We start from the raw sequence: 20,194 nt of genomic DNA, 5'->3' as shown, positions 1-20,194 counted from the left end.
GGGGCCACAAAGAGTTGGAAATGACTGAAATAGCTGAACAACAAATTTAGATGTTTGGGTTATGTGCAGATTAGAGTATTTAAAGCAGAGAGAACTTGACTTATTGAGAATACAATTGAAATCAATTAAGTTTCAAGCTAGAGTAAGTACTGGTTTTTATAACAGAGGAAGCTACTGAACCTTGGAGTCACTTGGTTCCAGAGTCCAAGAAATGAGAATGTTTTGTAACTTGAAGGAAAAGTTTGGAGACCAATGAAATTTAGACGAGAATAAGATAAAAAGTTCTTAATGTAACCTAACTCCCAAAGTTTATTGGAAGCAAGGTAACTCAGCTCAATCCAGAAAGAATTCTAGATATTATCCAGGGGAAATCTCTACTGTAGGTAGCTGGAGATAGGGACATGATGGAGACTGTAGGCTCCTTTCATATCTTCCCAGTCTTTTTCTTCAGAATCCTGAAATGGGGTTGACCTTGTCCATCTTGCCTCTGGAAGCCCAAAGTACTCAAACAGTCTTGAATTATAACCTGAAGATTGGAGAGTTCTCATTTCTCTTGCTCTTGCTAAATCCACTCTGTCCTTCATCTCTACCAGTGAGGAAAAATTTCCATACCAATGGGTTTTAGGACTGGGATTACATTCTTATTTAGAGAGGTGCTACATTTTGTGAGGGCTGTTCCCCTATATGTAGCCTAAGAGTGTCATTGTGTGACTCAAAAAGGAGGAAGAATAGATATCTCTAAGTTTTTCAGGGGGCTAGATGGTGCAGTAGATAGAGCACTGGCCATGGAATCAAGAAAATTCATCTTCACGAGTTCAAATTTGGCTTTAGACTCAGTAGCTGTGTGATACTGGGCAAGTCACTTAATCTTGTTTTCCTCAGTTCCTCATCTATAAAATGAGCTGGAAATGGCAAACCACTTCAGGATCTTTGACAAAAAAGCACCCCCCCCCAAAAAAAAAGAACCCAAATGAGGTCCAAAGAATTGAACATGACTGGAAAACAACTCAACAAAGACTCTTCTCCTTTGATCCTTCTTCAAAGGATATTTTTATTTCTGCCAGAATCCACTCTGACCAAGGTAAGAGACCTTGAGACCAAGTTACTAAGGAAATGTTGGCCTTGGTATGTATCAAAAAGACTAATACCACCCCTTACCACCCTTAAGGAGAGCCAAAGCTTGTTATCTTAACTACATTGTTGAATATATTGGGAACCTTGAGCCTGGAAAAAAATGTTTTGGTGAAGTCAAATATGCCATTTCTTGTATGTGAATACAAGTCCATCAAGAATGACACCATATTGGAAATAGGTTTTGATCAATGGCACTTATAAAACACAGTGGAATTGCATGTCAGCTACAGGAGGGGGTTGGGGGGAAGGGTAGGGAAAGAACATAAATCTTGTAACCATGGAAAAATATTATAAATTAAATAAAAATTTCCAAATTAAAAAATAAAAACGAATGACATCATATTTGCTCATATTTGGACACGAACCAATTAACTTGTGTTTTGGTGCTTCCAGTGAAGGAGGTGATGAAACTACTCAAGCTCAGTACCATTCTTGTGACAGAGGCTGGCACCAGAGAAAAAGTGCCAAGCTGAAGAGTATGTGAAATTGATCACCTCGATGGGGGAGGGGTCCTAGGAGTGGAATTTGAGAGGAGGAGGAGGAGACTCTATCTTGGAGAACAGTGAGGGTCTCTTGGTCTTGAGGAGCCAAAGAGAGAAGTTGGGAAAAAGACTTTCTCCTGAGGGTTACCCATTTTTCCTGCTGGTGACTGGAAATCTTTCCCCCCAACACTTCCCAATTGAAGGGACTTTCTGAAGAGAAACCTGAGCAGACTTTACCTCAGCTCCTGTTGCCCAGGGGTGAGTCAACCTGACTTTCTCTCAGGGGGCTTAGGCTGCCAACGCCTGAGTTCCCCCCACAAACTTGAGGAGGGAGGGGAAAGGGTTTAGATAGAGACAGGGACCCCCTTTTCCCACTTTCCTCTTCCCATTCTTCCCTGCCTATTATTCCTTTTGTATTATCTGATTGAATTAACATTAAAAGTTATCTGTTCCCCAAGCTGAATGTGAGTGAACCAATCAAGGAGAGACATTTTGGTCTTGAGTAGTGGAGGGGGAACAAGAGGGACAAGAGAGAATTGGGGAGAGCAGCTTTAGCTAAGGAGGGAAGGGAGAAGGGGGAAAGTCTTCAAACCCCCTCTCCTCTCTCTGAGCCAACTCATTATATCTGCTGTCTCCCCTGAACCCTGCTTTGAGAAGGGGGTTCTCCTCTCTTTCCCCGTCTCTATACCAAAAGTCCAAGCTTCCCTCAGGGTACAAAACTCCCCTCTTTATTTTTTTTTCACTCTTAATTGAAGGACAAACTGAGAAATGCTTACTAATGACCCAAAGCTTCAGTTCAGAAGATCTATGACAGAAACAAAATACATAATGATACTGGAGTTAAACATCAAGACCTTCAAACCAGGAGACAGAATTCTGTTGATGAACCAAGGCCTTCAGGGGACTTGAAAGTTAATTTACTGATGAAAAGCTAACCCATACATATGTAAGGGGGTTAAAATAAAAGGTTAGACTAAATTATTTAAGAGTATGGTCGCCAGGAATTAATCAATTCCAAATGATTTTTTAGCAATTTATTTATAAAATAAAGGGAAAGTGTGAAAGTAGAGAAATGAGAAAGAGGGCAGAGTAAGAAATCTAGTTTAATGAGTTTAATGACTATTGCTCAAGCCCTGGCTTTACTTCGGCAGGGCTCCAGAAGCCCCAGCCAGAGGGCCTAAAGGTCAATTAATAAAAGGTTTTAGTTACCAGGCCTCCTCCCAGAGGACAGGTCCCTCCAGAGGCTAGTACCTCCAGGAAAGCCAGGGAAGGGAGTCAGCCTTTTTCACTCACCACCCTGTAGTTTTAAAGGAAATTAGAAGCAGTCCAAAGTCCTCAGCCAGGGTCAAGTTCAGGGAGAAGACTTCCTTACAGGAAATTCTTGGCATTTTTGAAGACCATTCCATTTTGTCACTTCCTGTGACTTCCTTCTATTTTACTTGAATCAATTATAGCTAAAACTTTGTTTAGGACTGCCCAGGGGAAGTCAGTGCATACTGATTTGTCACCCATTATCACACATATGGGTCACAGACCTCCCCCAGTTAAGGATAAGTGGGGTATATATGCTTATGGTGATTAAATCTAACAATGGGCAAGGAAGAGTTAATCCCATCTTCATACACAATAATTGAGAAACTAGGAGACTTTTTTATTTTCCTTTTTTAAAAAATTAATTAACTAATTTTTTCAGTTACATGTAGAAGCAATTTTTGACAATTTTTTACTGACATTTTAGGATTTGGATTCTCCCTTCCTCGTAGGTTATACCAATGTTTTCATGCAATACATATTTCCGTATTGCTCATGCCATAACAGAAGACACATACAATAGCAACTTGCCCATTTTCAAAATAGCTCCAGAGAATAGAGGGGGTCCTATCAGGACTATTCACCCCAATTACTTATTGCCAGAAGAGTCAGCTGGACTTTCTAATGTGCAGGTAGGGAGAACTCAGGCACACGCTCCTAGGAAAAGAGACTGTCTACCAGTTTCACAAAGACTTTCTGACCCAACAATGGGCACTGGACGTGATGCATCCAGTGAAAGGAACTGTTTATTATTGCGGGGAAGGAGAATGGAAACTTGAGGCCATTCCTTTCTTGCCCTAAACTGTTACCAAGACTCAGTCCTTAGAGCTTGACAATACCGATAGCTAACCTGGAATGGCTGTGAGCCCAAGTGTGGACAACAGAAGTCTATAATGATCCTGATGGTCCACCAATATTAGCTACCAGCTCTGGTATAAAACTAAGCCTTTTATCAGGTTAAGGAAGGATGCTACAAGATTGCCCATGTAAAATGTATTTTTATTTTGTATTTGTTTGTAATTACATTTGTAATTTTTTTTTGTTTGTAATTACAGTTGTAATTACATGCAATTACGCATGTAATTGCGTATTTCCTGCTGAATATGTGAATTATTGTTTGAGTATGCTTATTTTTATTCTGCTGTTATATTTAATGGATTATGTTTTATGTTTACGGAAATTATGTATTATGTTTATGTCTGTTTTATGGATTATTTTGTGTATGTGTTACTGCTTATAGATAAGTTGTACTTTATATATAGGCCTGTTGATGTTGTTGTAGCTTTGTTAATTAGCTATGCTTATTACTTTTATTCTTTAATCCATTTTTCTAGGCAAACAGGGTTAAGTGACTTGTCCAAGGGTCATTTAGCTAGTAAGCAGCTGAGGCTGGATTTGAATTCAGATCTTTTAACTCCAAAGTCCAGCACTCTACCCACTGTGTCACCTAGCTGCTCTGCTTATTGCTTTTCATTGAATCTGGTGTATTAAGAATATGTTTTCATTCAAAATGTGCATGTGTTATATATACTGTTATATATGTAGCTTGGTTTGTTGTTGCTATAATTTCCTCCCAGTGCCATGTTTACTGCATGCACTGTTAATGTGCATATATCTTATTTCAGTTTCCATGGTACTGAAAGGTTAGTAACATGGGATGCCAGGAAAATAATCTTTTTTGTTTTTAAGCACTGATGTTTATATTTTTAAAAGATTTTTTACTTAAGATCTTTACCTTCTGTTAGAACCACTACTGTGTATTGGTTCCAAGGCAGAAGAGTGGTAAGGGCTAGGCAATGGGGGTTAAGTGACTTGCCCAGGGTCACACAGCTAGGAAGTGTCTGAGGCCAGATTTGAATCTCTGAACCAAGGACCTCCTGTCTCTAGGCTTAATTCTCCACTGAGCCTCCTGACTGCACCTGATGTTTATATTTATACTGTATGGTTACAGGTTTTTGCACTTGACCTAACTGATCTTTGCAAGGAGTTTTGACCAGTGGGAGAAATGTAACCCTGGTCAAACTTAGTCTCAATGAGTTTTAGGACTGGATTGACTGTAGGCATTCCTAAGGCTAAGGGCAAAGACTCCTTGAATCAGGTATGAAAAGGAGGGGGAAGATTGTCTAGTCAACCCACAGCAAAGTATATATATATATATATATATATATATATATATATATATATATATATATATATATATATATATATATATATATATATATATACTTAAACCCCTGGATCCATCCTTACCGGACTAGTCACCCTGGTACCCAGGCCTAATGGGACCTCCCAATGAAGGTTGGCCATGTGCCTGTTGGACCAGTCATGTAGTGCTCCTTGAAGCTTTTCTACTTTCAAGCTTATTCTTCAATTCGATTCACCAAATATTTACTAAGCACCTACTATGTTTAAGACTCTGTTCAGTGACCTGTCATAGCTTCAAATCACTCGCTCACTCTTATCTTTCCCCCTTTGCCACACACTCAAGAATGCATGAATATATTGCCTTGGATTTACTGACAAAAGAAAAGGGCAATAGACTAAAATACCAAGGATGATGTAGCTGGTAATTGGGAGAAAGAAAACCCCAAGAGGAGTTATGAAGAGTCAGACACTACTGAAATGATTGAACAGCATAAAAGAAAACTGTTCAATACAGAATTGTTTGGTTTGGACAAAAGCTTAGCATCTTCTTCTCTCTACTCATCTAAATTCTAGCTCTCCCTCCAGGCTTAAGTTCCTTGAGCTTGGGCCATAGAATTTCATCTGCCTAGAACTTCATACTCCAGACAAGCTGCTCTTGTTTTAGCCTGAGAATGAAGCCTTTTAGACCAGGTTATTACCATGCATATTTAAAGTTTATACACTTGGATTCTCTGGCTCAAACTCATTGCTTCCTTTTAATTTGAGCTAAAGCAGCAAAGGCACATTAAGGGAGAAACAGAAGGTATTATGCACATGTGGGTCAAACAATTACCATCAACTACTACTCCCTCTAAGACCCTGATGGAGACAGTCTAGGGATTTTTTTTAACTTTTAACTTTTAACTTTCGTCTTAGAATAGACAATTGAGGTTAAGTGACTTGCCTAGGGTCCTAGAGCTAAGAACTGTCAGAGGCCAGATTTGAATCCAGATCCTCTCCCCTCCAGGCCTGGTGCTCTATCCACTTGCCACCTAGCTGCCCCTTGGCCCTGGACTCTTAATGCAAAAGTTCTGGGAATAACAGTGCATCTTCCTCTACTACCAACCCTGCTTCTAGCCTGGCTCCCAGAACTATTATTGAGGGGAGAAATCCTGTGATAAGGGTCTATCACCCACTGACCACTCCTGATGGGGGCTAAGAGCCCTACATGCCATGTGCCCCTAGACCCAGCCCTGCTTTTCACTCTGCCCCTAAAGCCACCAGGTATGTAAGAGATTTATCCTGGCAAACTGCTTTTGTGAAAAACAGCCCCTTCCTCACCTTTCTTATCAATCACAGTTCCTGAAGACCCAGAAAAGATCTTTACTAGCAAAGTTCTTGGCTTTGTCAAATGTTTCAATACCAGAAACTGATGTGATTGTATTAGCAGAAACAACATTAAAGAAAATAAATTACCCTCTGCTCCCTAAGAACCATAGGACCCAGAAACCTGACCTGTATCTTTTCAATGTGTTTTCTCTCATTAAAATCTGAAAGTTCTTTGAACCTGGAACTTGAGTTCCTTGAAAGCAGGAACTACTTCCATTTTTCTATTTGTATCCTGTGGAAGAAAGCATGCAAGACAAAAAGCTGAGGATGGACCATCTGTCAGTCAAATGAAGATTTCATTTGGAATGTGACTGGGAAAAGCAGTTTGGAGCCAAGCCAATGGTGACTGTTTGGAGGGTCTTTGGCTGATGGTGGTGACTGAAGCTGAGAGGCTTTTGGCTTTTGGTTGAGGTGGAGAAAGAAGCTAATTGTATCTCTGGGACTTGAGTTAATCAAGTTTGGAGGTGACCTGACTGATTAGAAGAAGAAAAGACAGTGGTCCATATATCTTTCTGACTGACTCTGTGTCACAATTGTGACAGAATTGCCATTTCCCTCAATATCCTCCAAACCAACACTCCCTGTAGAGAATGGGGAAACCCTACCCCTCTTACCTTATCCTCTACCCTTGTCCTGTCTTCCCCAAATAAACTCTTACTTGAGAAAAGAGTATTTCCTCTGAAATCTCATAGCTCACAGAAGAAAGGGGGGGGGAGGGGAAGCTGAAAGGCTTCTGAAGAGGGAGGAATAGGGAGGGTAGGCAAAACTTGATCCATTAGTTATCTAATATACCATCAAAGATACACCCTCAAATTATCTATTACAATCCCTAGTGCTATTACAATCCTAGATGGTAAGGGATTAATAAATTCCTTTTCAATCATTTATTTATTCATTAATCTTGATTGCTAGCTGGGTTTATAACCATACTCATAAACTGACCTAGTTAGGTTCCTTTTCTCCTTCTCTCTACCAAAGAGAATATGGGGGGAACTCATAAAAGGTTTTATGATTGCATCCAATTGCCCAGAATAATTCAATGTCAGCTCATCCCCAAAGTTTTTCTCCTTATATAGGGCAACAGAGCACTTGGGGTGGGGGTGGGGGACCGAAGGAGAGGAGAGGGGGGGCTCTGAAAGCCTTTTTCAGGTTTCCAGCATTGCTCTGAAGTCAGGGTCACTGCAGCCTAAAAACTAGCCCTGTCTCAAACAATACATGTCAGTGGCATCAGCAAAGAATCAATCCAGAAATGGATTCTATTAATTTCTAAGCTATTATCTTACAGTTCAGTGGAGACAGTTCACCCTTCAAATATAGGCCTGGAACCCATCAATAATCTTTTGCAGCCAAGACTGAAATAGAGAAACATAAAGGAATATAGTTCTACAACTTCATTGGCCCATGAGTTTGCTAACCACTTAAGAATAATCAAAATAGCTTCTGTGCCTGCCAGTGCTACTAATCATGGATAAAGGACACATGCAAGGACAGGGGATGCTCCAAAAGTGTAAGTTTATAAAAATCAACTTTTATTTTAATGTTCTCTCTCATGGATGATGTGTGAATAATACCCAGAGCCAACTCAGGTTGTATAACACAGGGCTACATTTTACATGGGAGTCTTTAGTCCTCTCGGACCAAAGGGTTTTTGTTACTTAGTTTTATTCTCTCAACAGGTAGGGGGCAATCTAGTGTCTGTTCCCTGTGCTAGAATCACAGAATGTTAGAATAAGAGGAGACTTTAATGGTAATATAGTTCTTTCCCAGGTAAGGAATTCCTTTTGCTTTGTTAACAACTTAAAACAAAATTAAGCACCTACTATGTAAAAGGCAGTGTATAAAATACTGGGGAAAAGAGATCAAATGAAAAGTACCTGTTTCAAAGAAATTACATTTCACTAGAGAGAATATAAGAGAGAATGCTAAATGGGAGAATAGAAGGGCTCCATGGAAGACATGAACGAGTATTTTGAGAGGCAAAAATGAGGAGGAATTTTAATGAGTTCAATTCTCCTAATTCAAGTCTACAGAGCATGATGGTGCCCAAAGCTGGTGTCATGTCCAAGTCTTCATGACCCCCTTTGGATTTTCCTTGGCAAAGATGGAAATAGTTTGCTATTTTCTTCTTCAGCTCATTTACATACATTTATTATGAGAAAACTGAGCAAACAGTTAAGTGACTTGCCCAGGATCACACAGCTAATATTAAGGGTCTGAGGCTGGATTTGAACTCAGGTTTTCTTGACTCCAGGTCCAGTACTCTATCCACTGTGCTACCTAGCTGCCCCATACTTCAGGTAGTCATGAAAAATAAAAGAAAATCCAAACTCCAGGGAGTCCTTTTACAACATTGCTGACAAATGGGCTATGCTGGAATGTGTCCAGTGATGACACTTTTTAAAGACAACCCATTGCATGCTTGGCCCAATCAAATTAATAAAAAGTTCTCCTTTGTGTTAATTCCAAATCTTCCTCCCTGCAACTTTGGACCATTTTGTTGTTTTACAACTATCTCTGCTTTCGTCCATGCCCGTATGAAAACTATCATTGTCCTGACTGAACTTTCTCCCAAGGAGGTGGTAGAAGTCTTCTCTGGAAGGATAGAAGTTAGATCCCCACAATGGCTAAAAAACTCCAAAACAAATAAAACCCAAGTCTTAAAAGTTTATCTTAAGGGATTTCAAAATATTTGACCTATAATTAACTAGTTTTAATTGATGTTTACTTGGTATCGTCTTCTCTGGATCTTTCTGACATACTGTGGACAAGATCCATACCTTTTGCACTGGTCTTTTTTTCCACAACCCCTCAATACTCAAATCAGGTTAACTGACATCTTATTTCTATGACCCACCTTTATCTGTTAGCAAATTAGCCTCTCATTCTGCTACTGGCTCCAATCGCAAAGAGCCCTAGTAGACTTCTGTTAGCATCACAGGAGACTTCAATGCAATGCTTTGGGATAGAACTCTAAGCACAGGACGATTAGAGAATGTTGTTCACTTGTATCTGACTCTTCATGGCCCCATGGACCATAGCTATCCATGGAATTTTCTTTGGCAAGGACACTGGAATGTTTTGCCATTTCTTTCTCCCATGGATCCTTTTGTCAGGCAATCAATGATTATGTGATTTGCCCAAGGTCACACAACTAGGAAATGTTGGAGGCTAGATTTGAACTCAGATCTTCCTAATTCCAGGCCAAGTGTTCTTAACCACTGAGACATAGCTGCCTTATTATAAACTTTTCACATAACCATCTCTTAAAAGATCCCTATTAATCTTTCCTTCTTTAGGCTAAACATCTCTAGTTCTATCAACCATTCTTCAAATGAAATAGTGGGTAGACCTTTCACTATCTTAGCAAATCTCAAGAATGTTGGGATGACCTGTAATTTATTCCACTAAAGTATGCCACCCAGATGAACATAATGCTCTTATTCACTGTTCTTTAGAAGTTAACATTATAGTAAAATCAGTAGCAGACTTAGAAATGGATCCTGGGTCTCTATTGCTGTATCCAATCTTTCATATAATCCCAGATAACCTACAGAAGGCTTTTGCCTTTATATTCCCTCTCTCTTCACTGACTACCTAACATATTTCTAACCAAAATCTTACCCAAGTGTGAAACACAGTACTTACTACTTACTTATGGTAAACTGGGGTGGTACCAGCTCCAAATTCTTTCTTGAATATGCTCTTGAAATGTCAGTAATTTTCTGTCAGAAGGGTCTCACATTACTGAGAGAGAAGGTATCCATAGGTACTTTATATATAAAACCAGTCGGGGATCATTCTTATGTGAGAAAGGAGAGGACTAAGTATATTACAGGTCAAGGATGAAGTGCCCTTGCAGAGCTAGTGCCCAGGTTGCCCTCAGTCACTGATGAGTTAATGGGGAAAGTCTTCATCTGATATAAGCAAAGATAAAATTAAATACTTCATAGCCTCTGCCAGTTTACCAAGATCAATTAACTACTTCCAATCTCGTATGTCACATGTAGCATATCTCTTATAGTCAAACAGAAAGGGTTTATTAAGCACCTATAATGTGCTCCCATGCACTGGGGATACAAAAGTTGAAAGGTAGAAATCCAATAGGTTATGGTCAGATAGAGGAACTTCAGAACTGGAATGCAGAGGGATGAATTTGTGGATGATGGCAAGATGAAGGGTGTGACTATCTTTGTGTGTGGTTAAAGTGGAATGGAAAAGTAGGTCACTAAAAATGGCTGGGTGTTTGGTGTAGAATATGACCAGGCGTGAGCATATTAATTGTTGAATGGAAGGTACTACTCCATTGTCCAGGAGGCTGGAAATCAGGCAGGAGATGCCCATAGTACAAGATGGAGGTCCCATTGCACTTCCTGTCTTCCATCTGAAGTCTTGTGGTCAGAGGGAGAGTCACACCTGATGGCTCTTTTTACTTCTCATTTCTAATGCAAAATTTCATAAATTTTATGTCTTACATTTCTCTCTTCTCTTCTTTCTTCTCTCCAGTCACCCTATTGGTTTAGGCCTAGTTCTTATCACTCTTCCTTGGCCTACTGTGGCTTTTAAATGGTCTCCCTAAGTCCAGTCTTCCTCTTCTCGGTACTCGGATGACAGATCTCAATCTGCGCAAGTCTGAACATTATGTTCAATTCTTGTCCATGTGCTCCCATAATTTGCCACACCAGATTCATCAAATGTTGGGGGGGGGTGGTGGTCTTCCTCACTTTTTCAAGCACATGGGCTAATCATTAGTTGTTCTTGGCTCTCCCATGACCTACTTGTCTTTTTTCACTCAGACATTTCTTTGAGGATATCTTTACTACATTTCTTCCTCATAATTCCTTGTTTGTATGTATTGCATTCTACTCTCACACTAATTTTTTTCCTACTGCCCTCTGTTTGATTCTCATTTTTATTTCCTTAGTGACTGTCCCATTCCAAGTCTTGTAGGCATATGGTACTGCCTTCATAAAGTCCTCTGTTGCATCATGGCATGAAAGAGACTCCAAAGGCTTCAGTTTATGCAAGTGGAACACAGACTCTGGCAAATTCCCTCTTGTAAGAAGAGAGGCTTCATGTGTAGACCTATTAACAGTCTGTGCCTATTTACAAAAAACTATCCTTGCTAAGTAAGCATACATAAGATTGCTGCCAGCCACTTAGTGATAAATTATTTGGTCATGAGATAGCACGAAAAAAAATCCTTCACAAATCTGCCAAAATAATTTTCCTAAATCACAGATCTGATCATGTCAGTCTGTCTTCTCAAGAAAATGCTCAATACTTCTTCTCCTGCTTCTAGAGTAAAATACAAACTCTTCAGCCTGGCTCCAAACTACCTTTCTAGTGTTACTTTATATTCACTATCCTCTATATTCCAGGCAAACCAAACTATTAATTCTTCTTCTAAATTTAACAACCCTTCTTCATTCTGAGTCATTCTTCCCATCTGCTTGTCAGAATGGAGACCTTTCAAGGCTCTTTAGTTCCTCCCAATTTATTGCTTTCTCACCCTCTCATTATTTTGTATTGACTTAAAGGTGCATTTGACTCTAATTCACTTTATTCACTCTCAGCAGGCGACTTCTTGGAGTAGACTCATTTTTGCTAGTTTTGCCTCTGTAGTACAAAGGCTGAACTGATTGAACTGAAATGATCTAATACTTATTTAAATACAAAAGCTGCTGTCTGGACCCTTCTTTAGGATGTTCAAAATTTCAGCACTGTCACAAATTCTACTTCTATTTCTGGAACTCATTGTTTATGACCCATATGAGTACAAGGCAGTTACACTACTTGCCACTGAATTTTCATTAGGATTCGTCCAATCTCCTTTTGATGTTGTTCTTTACTATGACTTGATAACAGTGACAGGGAAAAAAAACCACCTTAATTTCAATTCTATCTGTATGTAGGACACTTTTTCTGAAATCCCACTGGGCCTATGGAGCTCAAATATTTTAAAATCTCCCTTCTATAGGAAGTTACCACAATGGCCCCATCTCCCTGACCTACAGTATCCACATCCTTCTAGTGTTTTTTTTATTCCTTTTTCTGATAGACGCTTGTAGCTCTATGTCCAGCCCTTAGTACAGAATAATAAATTTACTAGGAAAAGTGAAGACCCACTCACATTAAGTATTGCACTAATAAAAATTTAATATCATAAAACAAATCAAAAACAGCAACTTTTTTTAAACCATTCACAATTAAAGTGGAAAAAGACAAAATTATAAGGCAGCCGTCCATGGAATGATTTCAGGTTTACAAAGGATCCAGAAGAGACATTTAAAATTACTGTTCAAGCCTTTGAATCAGGGGAACAGCAATGTTTTCCATAGAAATCTAACTTAATAGAAGATGCTGCCAGAAAAAAAAAATCAGTCAATCTTCTTGGGTTCAGCTCTTACATTAGGCTGAGTATAACAAAATAGTTTATGTTCCCTTTCCACAAATAAAAATTCCTTCCAGATCTCCTGAGGTTGCTATCAATGAGCTGAAGGAACAAAGAGGGTAAGTAACACCACTGACGTTGATTCACAGCATCTCTAACTTACTCTTTTTGGGAACAGTGAATATACTGTAACTAGGCACATATTTACCACTGCGTGGAAGATTCCTATAAGACAAATTCAAAGGGTTCCTCCAATCTAGCAGTTCTCAATAAGTGTCCTAGGTCTCTCAAGAGAGTAGATTTACACACATAGTAAGCAGGAATGTTCTTTGGGGTTTTGTGTTGAGACAGTCATCAAAATCCTGTGCTCAGTATCTAACTACCAACATGTAATGTATTTCAGCTGCTTTTAAGATAGCCTGATGCTGGTGTGTTGTCCTTGCTAATTCTCATCAACTTGAAAGGGAAAACTAGGCAGCTTATATCTAGGCAGCTGGTAGGGAAGGAAATACAGTTTTCTATTACCATGAGGAATGGATATTCTAAGCACCCATTTTTTCTCCTTTCCCAATGACTGAAAACACAAAAATTCGGTCAAATGGCTGATGTGATGAGCACACAGTTGGGGAAAAAGGAGTGAGGGAAAGAAAAAGGAGCATGCAGCCTCTGAAGGTAGTGCATTTCCCAACACATGGTGTTCCAGTGCAGAACCTCTGGCTACGCTAAGACAACCTAGTAATGGAAAATAAAAGTAAAACCAAATGAGCATCAAAGGAGCAATACTTTAAAAGAAATGGCAATTGATATATGGCTGAAAATACTAGAGGTGTGATGTAATTTTAAATCAGAGACTCTCTTCTCATTTAAATTGCCAGTCAAGAGAAAACAGTCTTCTACCCTAGAGGGAGCCAGATTGCATCTAAAATGAATTTTGGCTACTGGTAGGAAAAAAACAATGTTATTCATTATAAATTGTGTCTCTTTGGTAGCCAAAAATTCCATCCAAAAATTTCGGCAGTAACTTTTATATTGCCAACAATTTAATATCTATTATAGTATTAAGGCATCCACATTTAAAGAGGCAAGTCAAAACAAGGGAAAAATAGAATTGAAATGTATCATTAAGTTAAAATCAATATGGCCTCTCCCCCAGTGCAATGGGTCATGTTAGTAAAGTTTTTCCATTTTTTAACCAACAAGTCTTGGTTAAACTGCTCTGCTGCATGGAGAAGTGTTTTGGGCCCTACAAATTTATTATGGCTATTTTCATCTGCTGACCTTGAATAAAGACAAGGAGTTCTTGGGACAGCAAAACAAAAGTCTAGGAAGAACTATACACAATGCTCTTAAGGAGCTAATAAGTCCTAACAGATTTGCCTTTGATGGGGAGGTTGCAGATGAAGGTAGATCTGGAAAACTGTTTAATCCTTGTTAGTGTCCAAGGCCCTGCATAGCAAGATTCTAGCCAAACTCATAAAGATGATGGCAAGGCACTGCTGAAAGGGTCTTTGGCCAGCAGAGTAATGAATATCTATTCACTGCACAAGAGTTAGATGGCAAAATTCCCATCTAAACCAAATACCAAAATTGTGCAATTTATTTGACAGCAAAAGTGCAATGTTAGATAGAATTCAAGGCAACCAAGTAATTTTGAAGGGCAAGATGAAGCCCCATATCTATCTTGTCTGGTTATGAAAATCACACGTTTTGAGAAAAGTCATTTACTATTTAGTAAAACCATCTGATACAGTACTACTTTGGTCTGCAGCCAAGCAGGCTCACAAGTCCTTGATTTCTATAGCTAATAATGATAAAACTAGTAATTAAAGAAATCACATATAATTTTTATGGGATAAGAAAATCTATCTAATGGAGAAAAATAATGGTGTTACCCCTACATTTTTGGAGTTGGGATAAAAAAGTAAATTAAAAATTAAAAATACAATAATACATTTATTTTTCTAGTCCCATCAAAGGGTTAACAGGGACTCCAAATATCCATAGCACTGATTTGGGAAATGTCAGGGTTTGAGGGCAGAAACTCACGGAATAAATACTGAGCAGGTTTATAAGTTTAAAAAAAAAAGGATGTCCAGCATTTTAACTATTGTGCCAAATCTCTCATAAAAAGGTGAATAATTGAAAGGTCTAGACAATTTGCACTGGATGAAAATTATCCGTTTGGAAAAATAGGAATGGAGTAAAAAACTGAGCTCCAACACAAACCAAAGAGTGGTTGTCCTAATATGAAATAAATCCTGTAGAATAAATAAGCATCCCTACCACCAAGCTCACTGGGAAGAGTGGGGAGGACAAAAAGGGAATGATGTGTGTAAGGTCTTACAAGGGAAAAGTTTTATCTCAGAGGCAAGTGTGGGAAAGATCAGGGAACATGATTTCAATAGAAAACACTTCTCATTTATGATATATGATGACTTTTCCTTACCACAAAAGATGCTTACTTGAAGCATACTTAGCATTCCCCAATATGCACCACTTATTTTACCAAAGGGATTGCTGTTCTGCTAACATCAATATTTTTTAAAAACAAGAAAACCCACAACATGTAATTCAGTCATTCTAACTTAAAAAATCTCTCTCCTTAGCATCCATAATTTGTTTAAAGTTTAGTATCCCTTCATTTCTAAAGATGCTCTGCAAATGGAGATATCCTAAAGCTGTGCTGCTGTTCCATAGGTATATGATGAAAGCTGTAATTCTTCCAGGGGAACTTGAAGAAAAATATTTTAAAACTGTTCACAGCTTTAGAAGGAAAATGTCCCATATTTCATTTCCTATGATTTTACCTTTTCCTGCAGAGAGGCAAAAAAAAAAATATTCCATTCTTTACTAATCTGTGCCAACTCAGTTGTTTCTTCTCTGTATACTCACTCATCATTTTCCTTCCTCTTTCAACAAACCTAAATTAAATCACCGTTCAGCATACAATCCAGGCATGGGGCACAGATGTTGTTATAAGCACCAGTGTCAAAATGGTGAATACCAAGTTAAAAACAAAAACGAGTTCAGAGATCCCTTAAACTTAAAGAGGAGGTTCAGTATATGTTAACCCAAGTATAAAAGGTGTATTTTGAATACTATACTTCAATAACTGTTATTTTAAAGTGAGCATAAGTTCTCCACTTTACCTTGAAATCTAAATCTCATTTTTCCTGAGAAGGTAATCAAAATTCTAAAAACTCAAATATGAAGGGGACTTTTAAAAAGTGAGATAATCAAAGAATTTATATGTAATGTTTTTATGCTAAAAAACTTTCTAGTACTCTGAGCTTCACATCACAATCCTCACTGGGCTTCTGAAATATTGGTGGAGCTAGGCAAGGTAAGACAAAGAAATTGAGGAACTGAGCAGCTGTAATGTGCTATCCACATCAGACTTCTGAAAGACCAAGGACAGAGGCTGGAACCGGAACATTTAATGCTGGTGTCCAATCGACAAAATGAGTGGGATGAGGCAACCCCAAACCAGAGCGGCCACCTCCAGGCGGCTGAGTCCTTTTCCTCCAGCAGAGTCAGGCTTGTGACTGTGACCCAAACCTCCTACCTCAGGGAGGACATGCACTGTAGCAACATACAGAAATGTCCCAGCAGAGAAAAGCATGGCCACTCCAGTGGCATTGACCTCTGAAAGGGCTTCTTTGCTGCTCTGTGAAATTTAAAACAAAAAGAAGTTTAAGAAATAAAGCTAGATTTGTGTGTGATTAGGGAAAAATCACACTAAGGAACCAATAATCTTCACAATTAGCCCTGGTTGAGGTAGGCAATTACTATCCCAGTCATATAAAAGTTTCCAAAGCAAGATGTAAAAGCACATGCTATACCCAGGTTTTTAATTAGTTAAAAAGAACAAGCATAACCACTTAACCTTAAGTTTGCATAAATTTAAAGATAAAAATAGTGACAAACAAAAGTAGATTTTTAATGCTCCTTTATCAACACACAAATATTTATTCCACAGTTATCACTGAGAAAAATGTCTCCCAAAGAACTGCAGGATTTTGTTTTGTTTTTTAATTTAAAGAAATACAGATTTGTAGGCTAGAAGAGATAGCTAGGTGACAGAATAGTTACAGTGGATGAAATACTGGATCTTTAGTCAGAAAGCCTGGAATGCAAATCTGGCTTCAGATATTTCCTAGCTATGTTACTCTGGGCCAAATATTTAATGTTTGACTATTTCTTCAAATGTAAAATAATAATAGCACCTACCTCTCAGAGCTGTTGTGAAAATAAAATGAGGTAATATTTCAAAAGTTTTAAATAAACCCTAGCTATTATTATTATCACGAACAATAATATTAATACCATAAGTTGACAGACTATAGAACATGAAGCCCCAGCAACACATGGTGGACTGGGATTCCGTACTCCTCTCAGGGACAACCAATGAAGTCAATACAAGTAGCTCACTTTCCCCAGAGACAACCAATAGAGAACCCAAACTATATCACCCCTGAAGCCCCATAATGCTATATAAGATCTCATGATTTCCCCATCCAGATGGGACTACCTTGCCAATTCTACTGGCATTGGGCTCCACCTTGCTGCTTCTTTCCTCCATTCCCCACCATCCCCCCACCCCCTCCATTAAAGTTTTACTATATTACTGTACCCTGCCCTCATCATCTCTCGGATCAAACCCCCTCAGCCAGACTGACAAACCGAAACCCAAGAACTAGTGCCGAAACCCGAGAACTAGTCCGGTATGACTCAGCTGCCCACCCATGGACCAGTTCAGCCATGAGACTTTCTGAGATTCTCTGTCTCTGTCTCTCCCTGTCTGTTTCTGTCTCTGTTTCTCTCCCTAGCTCTCTGAACCTATCTTCTTACTAGGTTTCTGGCCTCCCACAATCATCACAATACTGGTCAGGACATCTGTGGGTGAGTCTAACTCCTATCCCCTCTCATACTCAGTGGCTCTGCTTTTTGACTTTCCAGGAAAGTCCATGGCTTCAGCCCCCGAAAATCTGAGTGCTCAGAGTCACTCTCGTTCCTGATTCCCCCTCCCCAGGGATGCCTAGGAAAAGGGAAATCACCTTATCATGCCTTTGGGCTTATCCCCCACCTCCCATGGCCCAAAGAGGAGGATGCAAGGGGACAGGATTCTTGGACTCACCCACCCTGTCTCTCCCCATTTGTCTCATAACTGTACAATGTCCAAGCCTTTTGGACACTCTACATCAAGTCTTCTCTCTGCCAGTGTCTGTCCTGGCTCCAGTTCCACCTTCTCTCTCTAACTCTGCTCATGCTGTTCCTTCACTTCCCCTCCCCATCTCGGGGGCAGCAGCTCTGCACCTGTCTCATCTGTCTTCTCTGCCTGTGATCCTCTCCCTCTGCTTGGGCAAAAACCTCTCTTCAGGAGACCCCCCCCCCTTTCTATTTCTAGCCTCTGCCAGGTCTGTCCCCTCCCTTTCAACTGCCTTTCTATGATTCCTCTCCCCTTTTCCATGATGGATTTGGCTATCTCAAAATTAGAAAGTGTATACAGTTGTCCCTCACTATATTGCGGTTCATTTATTGTGGCACACTATTGGCTGATGGAATGAAAGGTGACCAACCACAGCGCTATGTTCTGAATCCTGGGTGCTGATTGGCTCAGTGACTGTAGGTTAATAAGAATGTAGAAAATGTTTATAGGAAAGTGGGAAAGGTATATAAAGCCTTAAAATACATATAAATAATAAAATAAATACACACTGCTACTTTGTGGATTTTCACCTATTGGCAGTGGTCTCTGGAATGTAACTCCTGCAATACATGAGGGATTACTGTTCATGTTGTTTTGGAAGTAACATCTTAATTCTTAATTGTACTGAACTTAGGCTATAGGTATTGTTCTGTGCTCAGCAGAGAGTGGAAAATTTGTTCTGAGACCAGTTAGAAACCAACAAAGCATTTTCTATCATTAATCAAGGTAAGAGTGGTGGAAATTTAACTCCCTGCAAAATTATTAACTTTTTTCTGCACATTTTTCTTTAGCTGTAACTTTTGTTCTGTGTGAGCAGTCACTAGCTCTGCAAAACAAAAGGCTTGTTTGGGTTATAGAATTTCTAAACAATGGAATTGGATCACTGAGAATGCACACATCTGTTTATAATACAGCAATGATTTCTAACAATTGGTTTTTATACCAGGATGAGTTATAACTTAAGGAGAAGAGAAGAGAATCAAGTTAAACAGCTGTGAAATCAAATCTCTTCATTGTATGTGTGTGTATGCTGGAAATTTTTCAGCTCTAAACTGATTTGATGTTTGGGGTTGCAACTAATATTATTTGAATTCAGGTATAGTTGTCCGATGGATCACTGATGAGTCTACTAAGAATCCCCCACTCAAGAGAAAAGCCACAAGGTACTCAGATGGAGTGTGATCCTGAACTATTCTTAAAAGTTGAGGGGACAATTTTAACATAGCTGAGATGCGATCCCTTCCAACTAATGTGAATTCTACCTGATTATTGCTGAGTCTGGCTGTGAAGTGTAATTGTTACTGCAAAACTCTAATAAAAGGAATATGGTAAAGAGAAATAAGGAGAAATAAAATATAACAAAACTATATAAAGAGCATGGTATAGCAGATGATCTCATCCACTAATGTAAAAACTATTTGTTGTCCTTAGATAATAACCATGGCTTTATCTTTCTTAGTGGTTCCTTCAGTCTTATTTCTTAAACCAAATGGACTTAATAGTTGAAGTATAGTTATCCCTTCCAAATCTCAGGGGTTAGGGAGTAGCACCCTTGTTATATAGAAAATCCACATAAAACTTTTTGCCTCTTTGCACCAAAGAAGAAGTCTGAATCCCCCCCCCCCCTCTTTACTTTTATGGGGTATTAATTTAAGTATTTGATTATGAACGCTCTATAAGTCAATGTTAGGTAAAAATGAGTTTCTAAACTTTTTCTGTGTCATCTGCTGGCTTTTGTGTGCTGTCTTTGGCTTTAATTCCTTATGCTGATCCATGATATATCAAAACCTTGATGGGGAAAGTTATGATGTAGAAGGGATACCTGTATTTAGTCATTTCCTCTTCTTTCCCCTTCCTTGAAAAGAGAACATTTTCTCATTATGATAACAAATTCTGCCAGTTGCATTACAAATATTTCTCCCTTTTTTCCTTCTTCCTCTGCTACTATGAAAATTTTTATTTACCACAGAATGCTGCTGATGGGTTCTTAGGCAGCATACTCTAAGTAGGCCTTAACAGGTTTAAAAGCCCAATCTGTACTCTGAGAAACTAAAATATGTCCCCTTCTCTTCTCTGACACTAGTACAGGTCCTCATCACCTCATACATGGATTATATTATAATAGCCTCTGAGGTGAGTCAGCCTTCCTCAAAC

General features: G+C 39.0%; 1 protein-coding gene across 6 annotated transcripts in view; it reads right to left on the bottom strand.

The window, feature by feature from the left end:
• Nucleotides 1-12,576: 12,576 nt before the first annotated feature.
• The window catches only part of SLC39A9 (solute carrier family 39 member 9), a 115,135-nt gene continuing 107,517 nt past the window's right edge, over nt 12,577-20,194 (bottom strand). For all 6 annotated transcript variants that reach the window (XM_056810951.1, XM_056810952.1, XM_016427173.2 and 3 more), the window contains one exon: nt 12,577-16,498. In XM_056810951.1, coding sequence (XP_056666929.1) covers nt 16,268-16,498 — 231 coding nt within the window. In that variant the 3' untranslated portion in view covers nt 12,577-16,267. The remainder of the gene's footprint in view (nt 16,499-20,194) is intronic.

Source organism: Monodelphis domestica, chromosome 1, assembly GCF_027887165.1.
Source record: "Monodelphis domestica isolate mMonDom1 chromosome 1, mMonDom1.pri, whole genome shotgun sequence".
In the NCBI taxonomy this organism is placed as follows: Eukaryota; Metazoa; Chordata; class Mammalia; order Didelphimorphia; family Didelphidae; genus Monodelphis; species Monodelphis domestica.
Note: the sequence above shows the minus strand (reverse complement) of the source record. Positions and strands in the feature narration are given on the sequence as shown.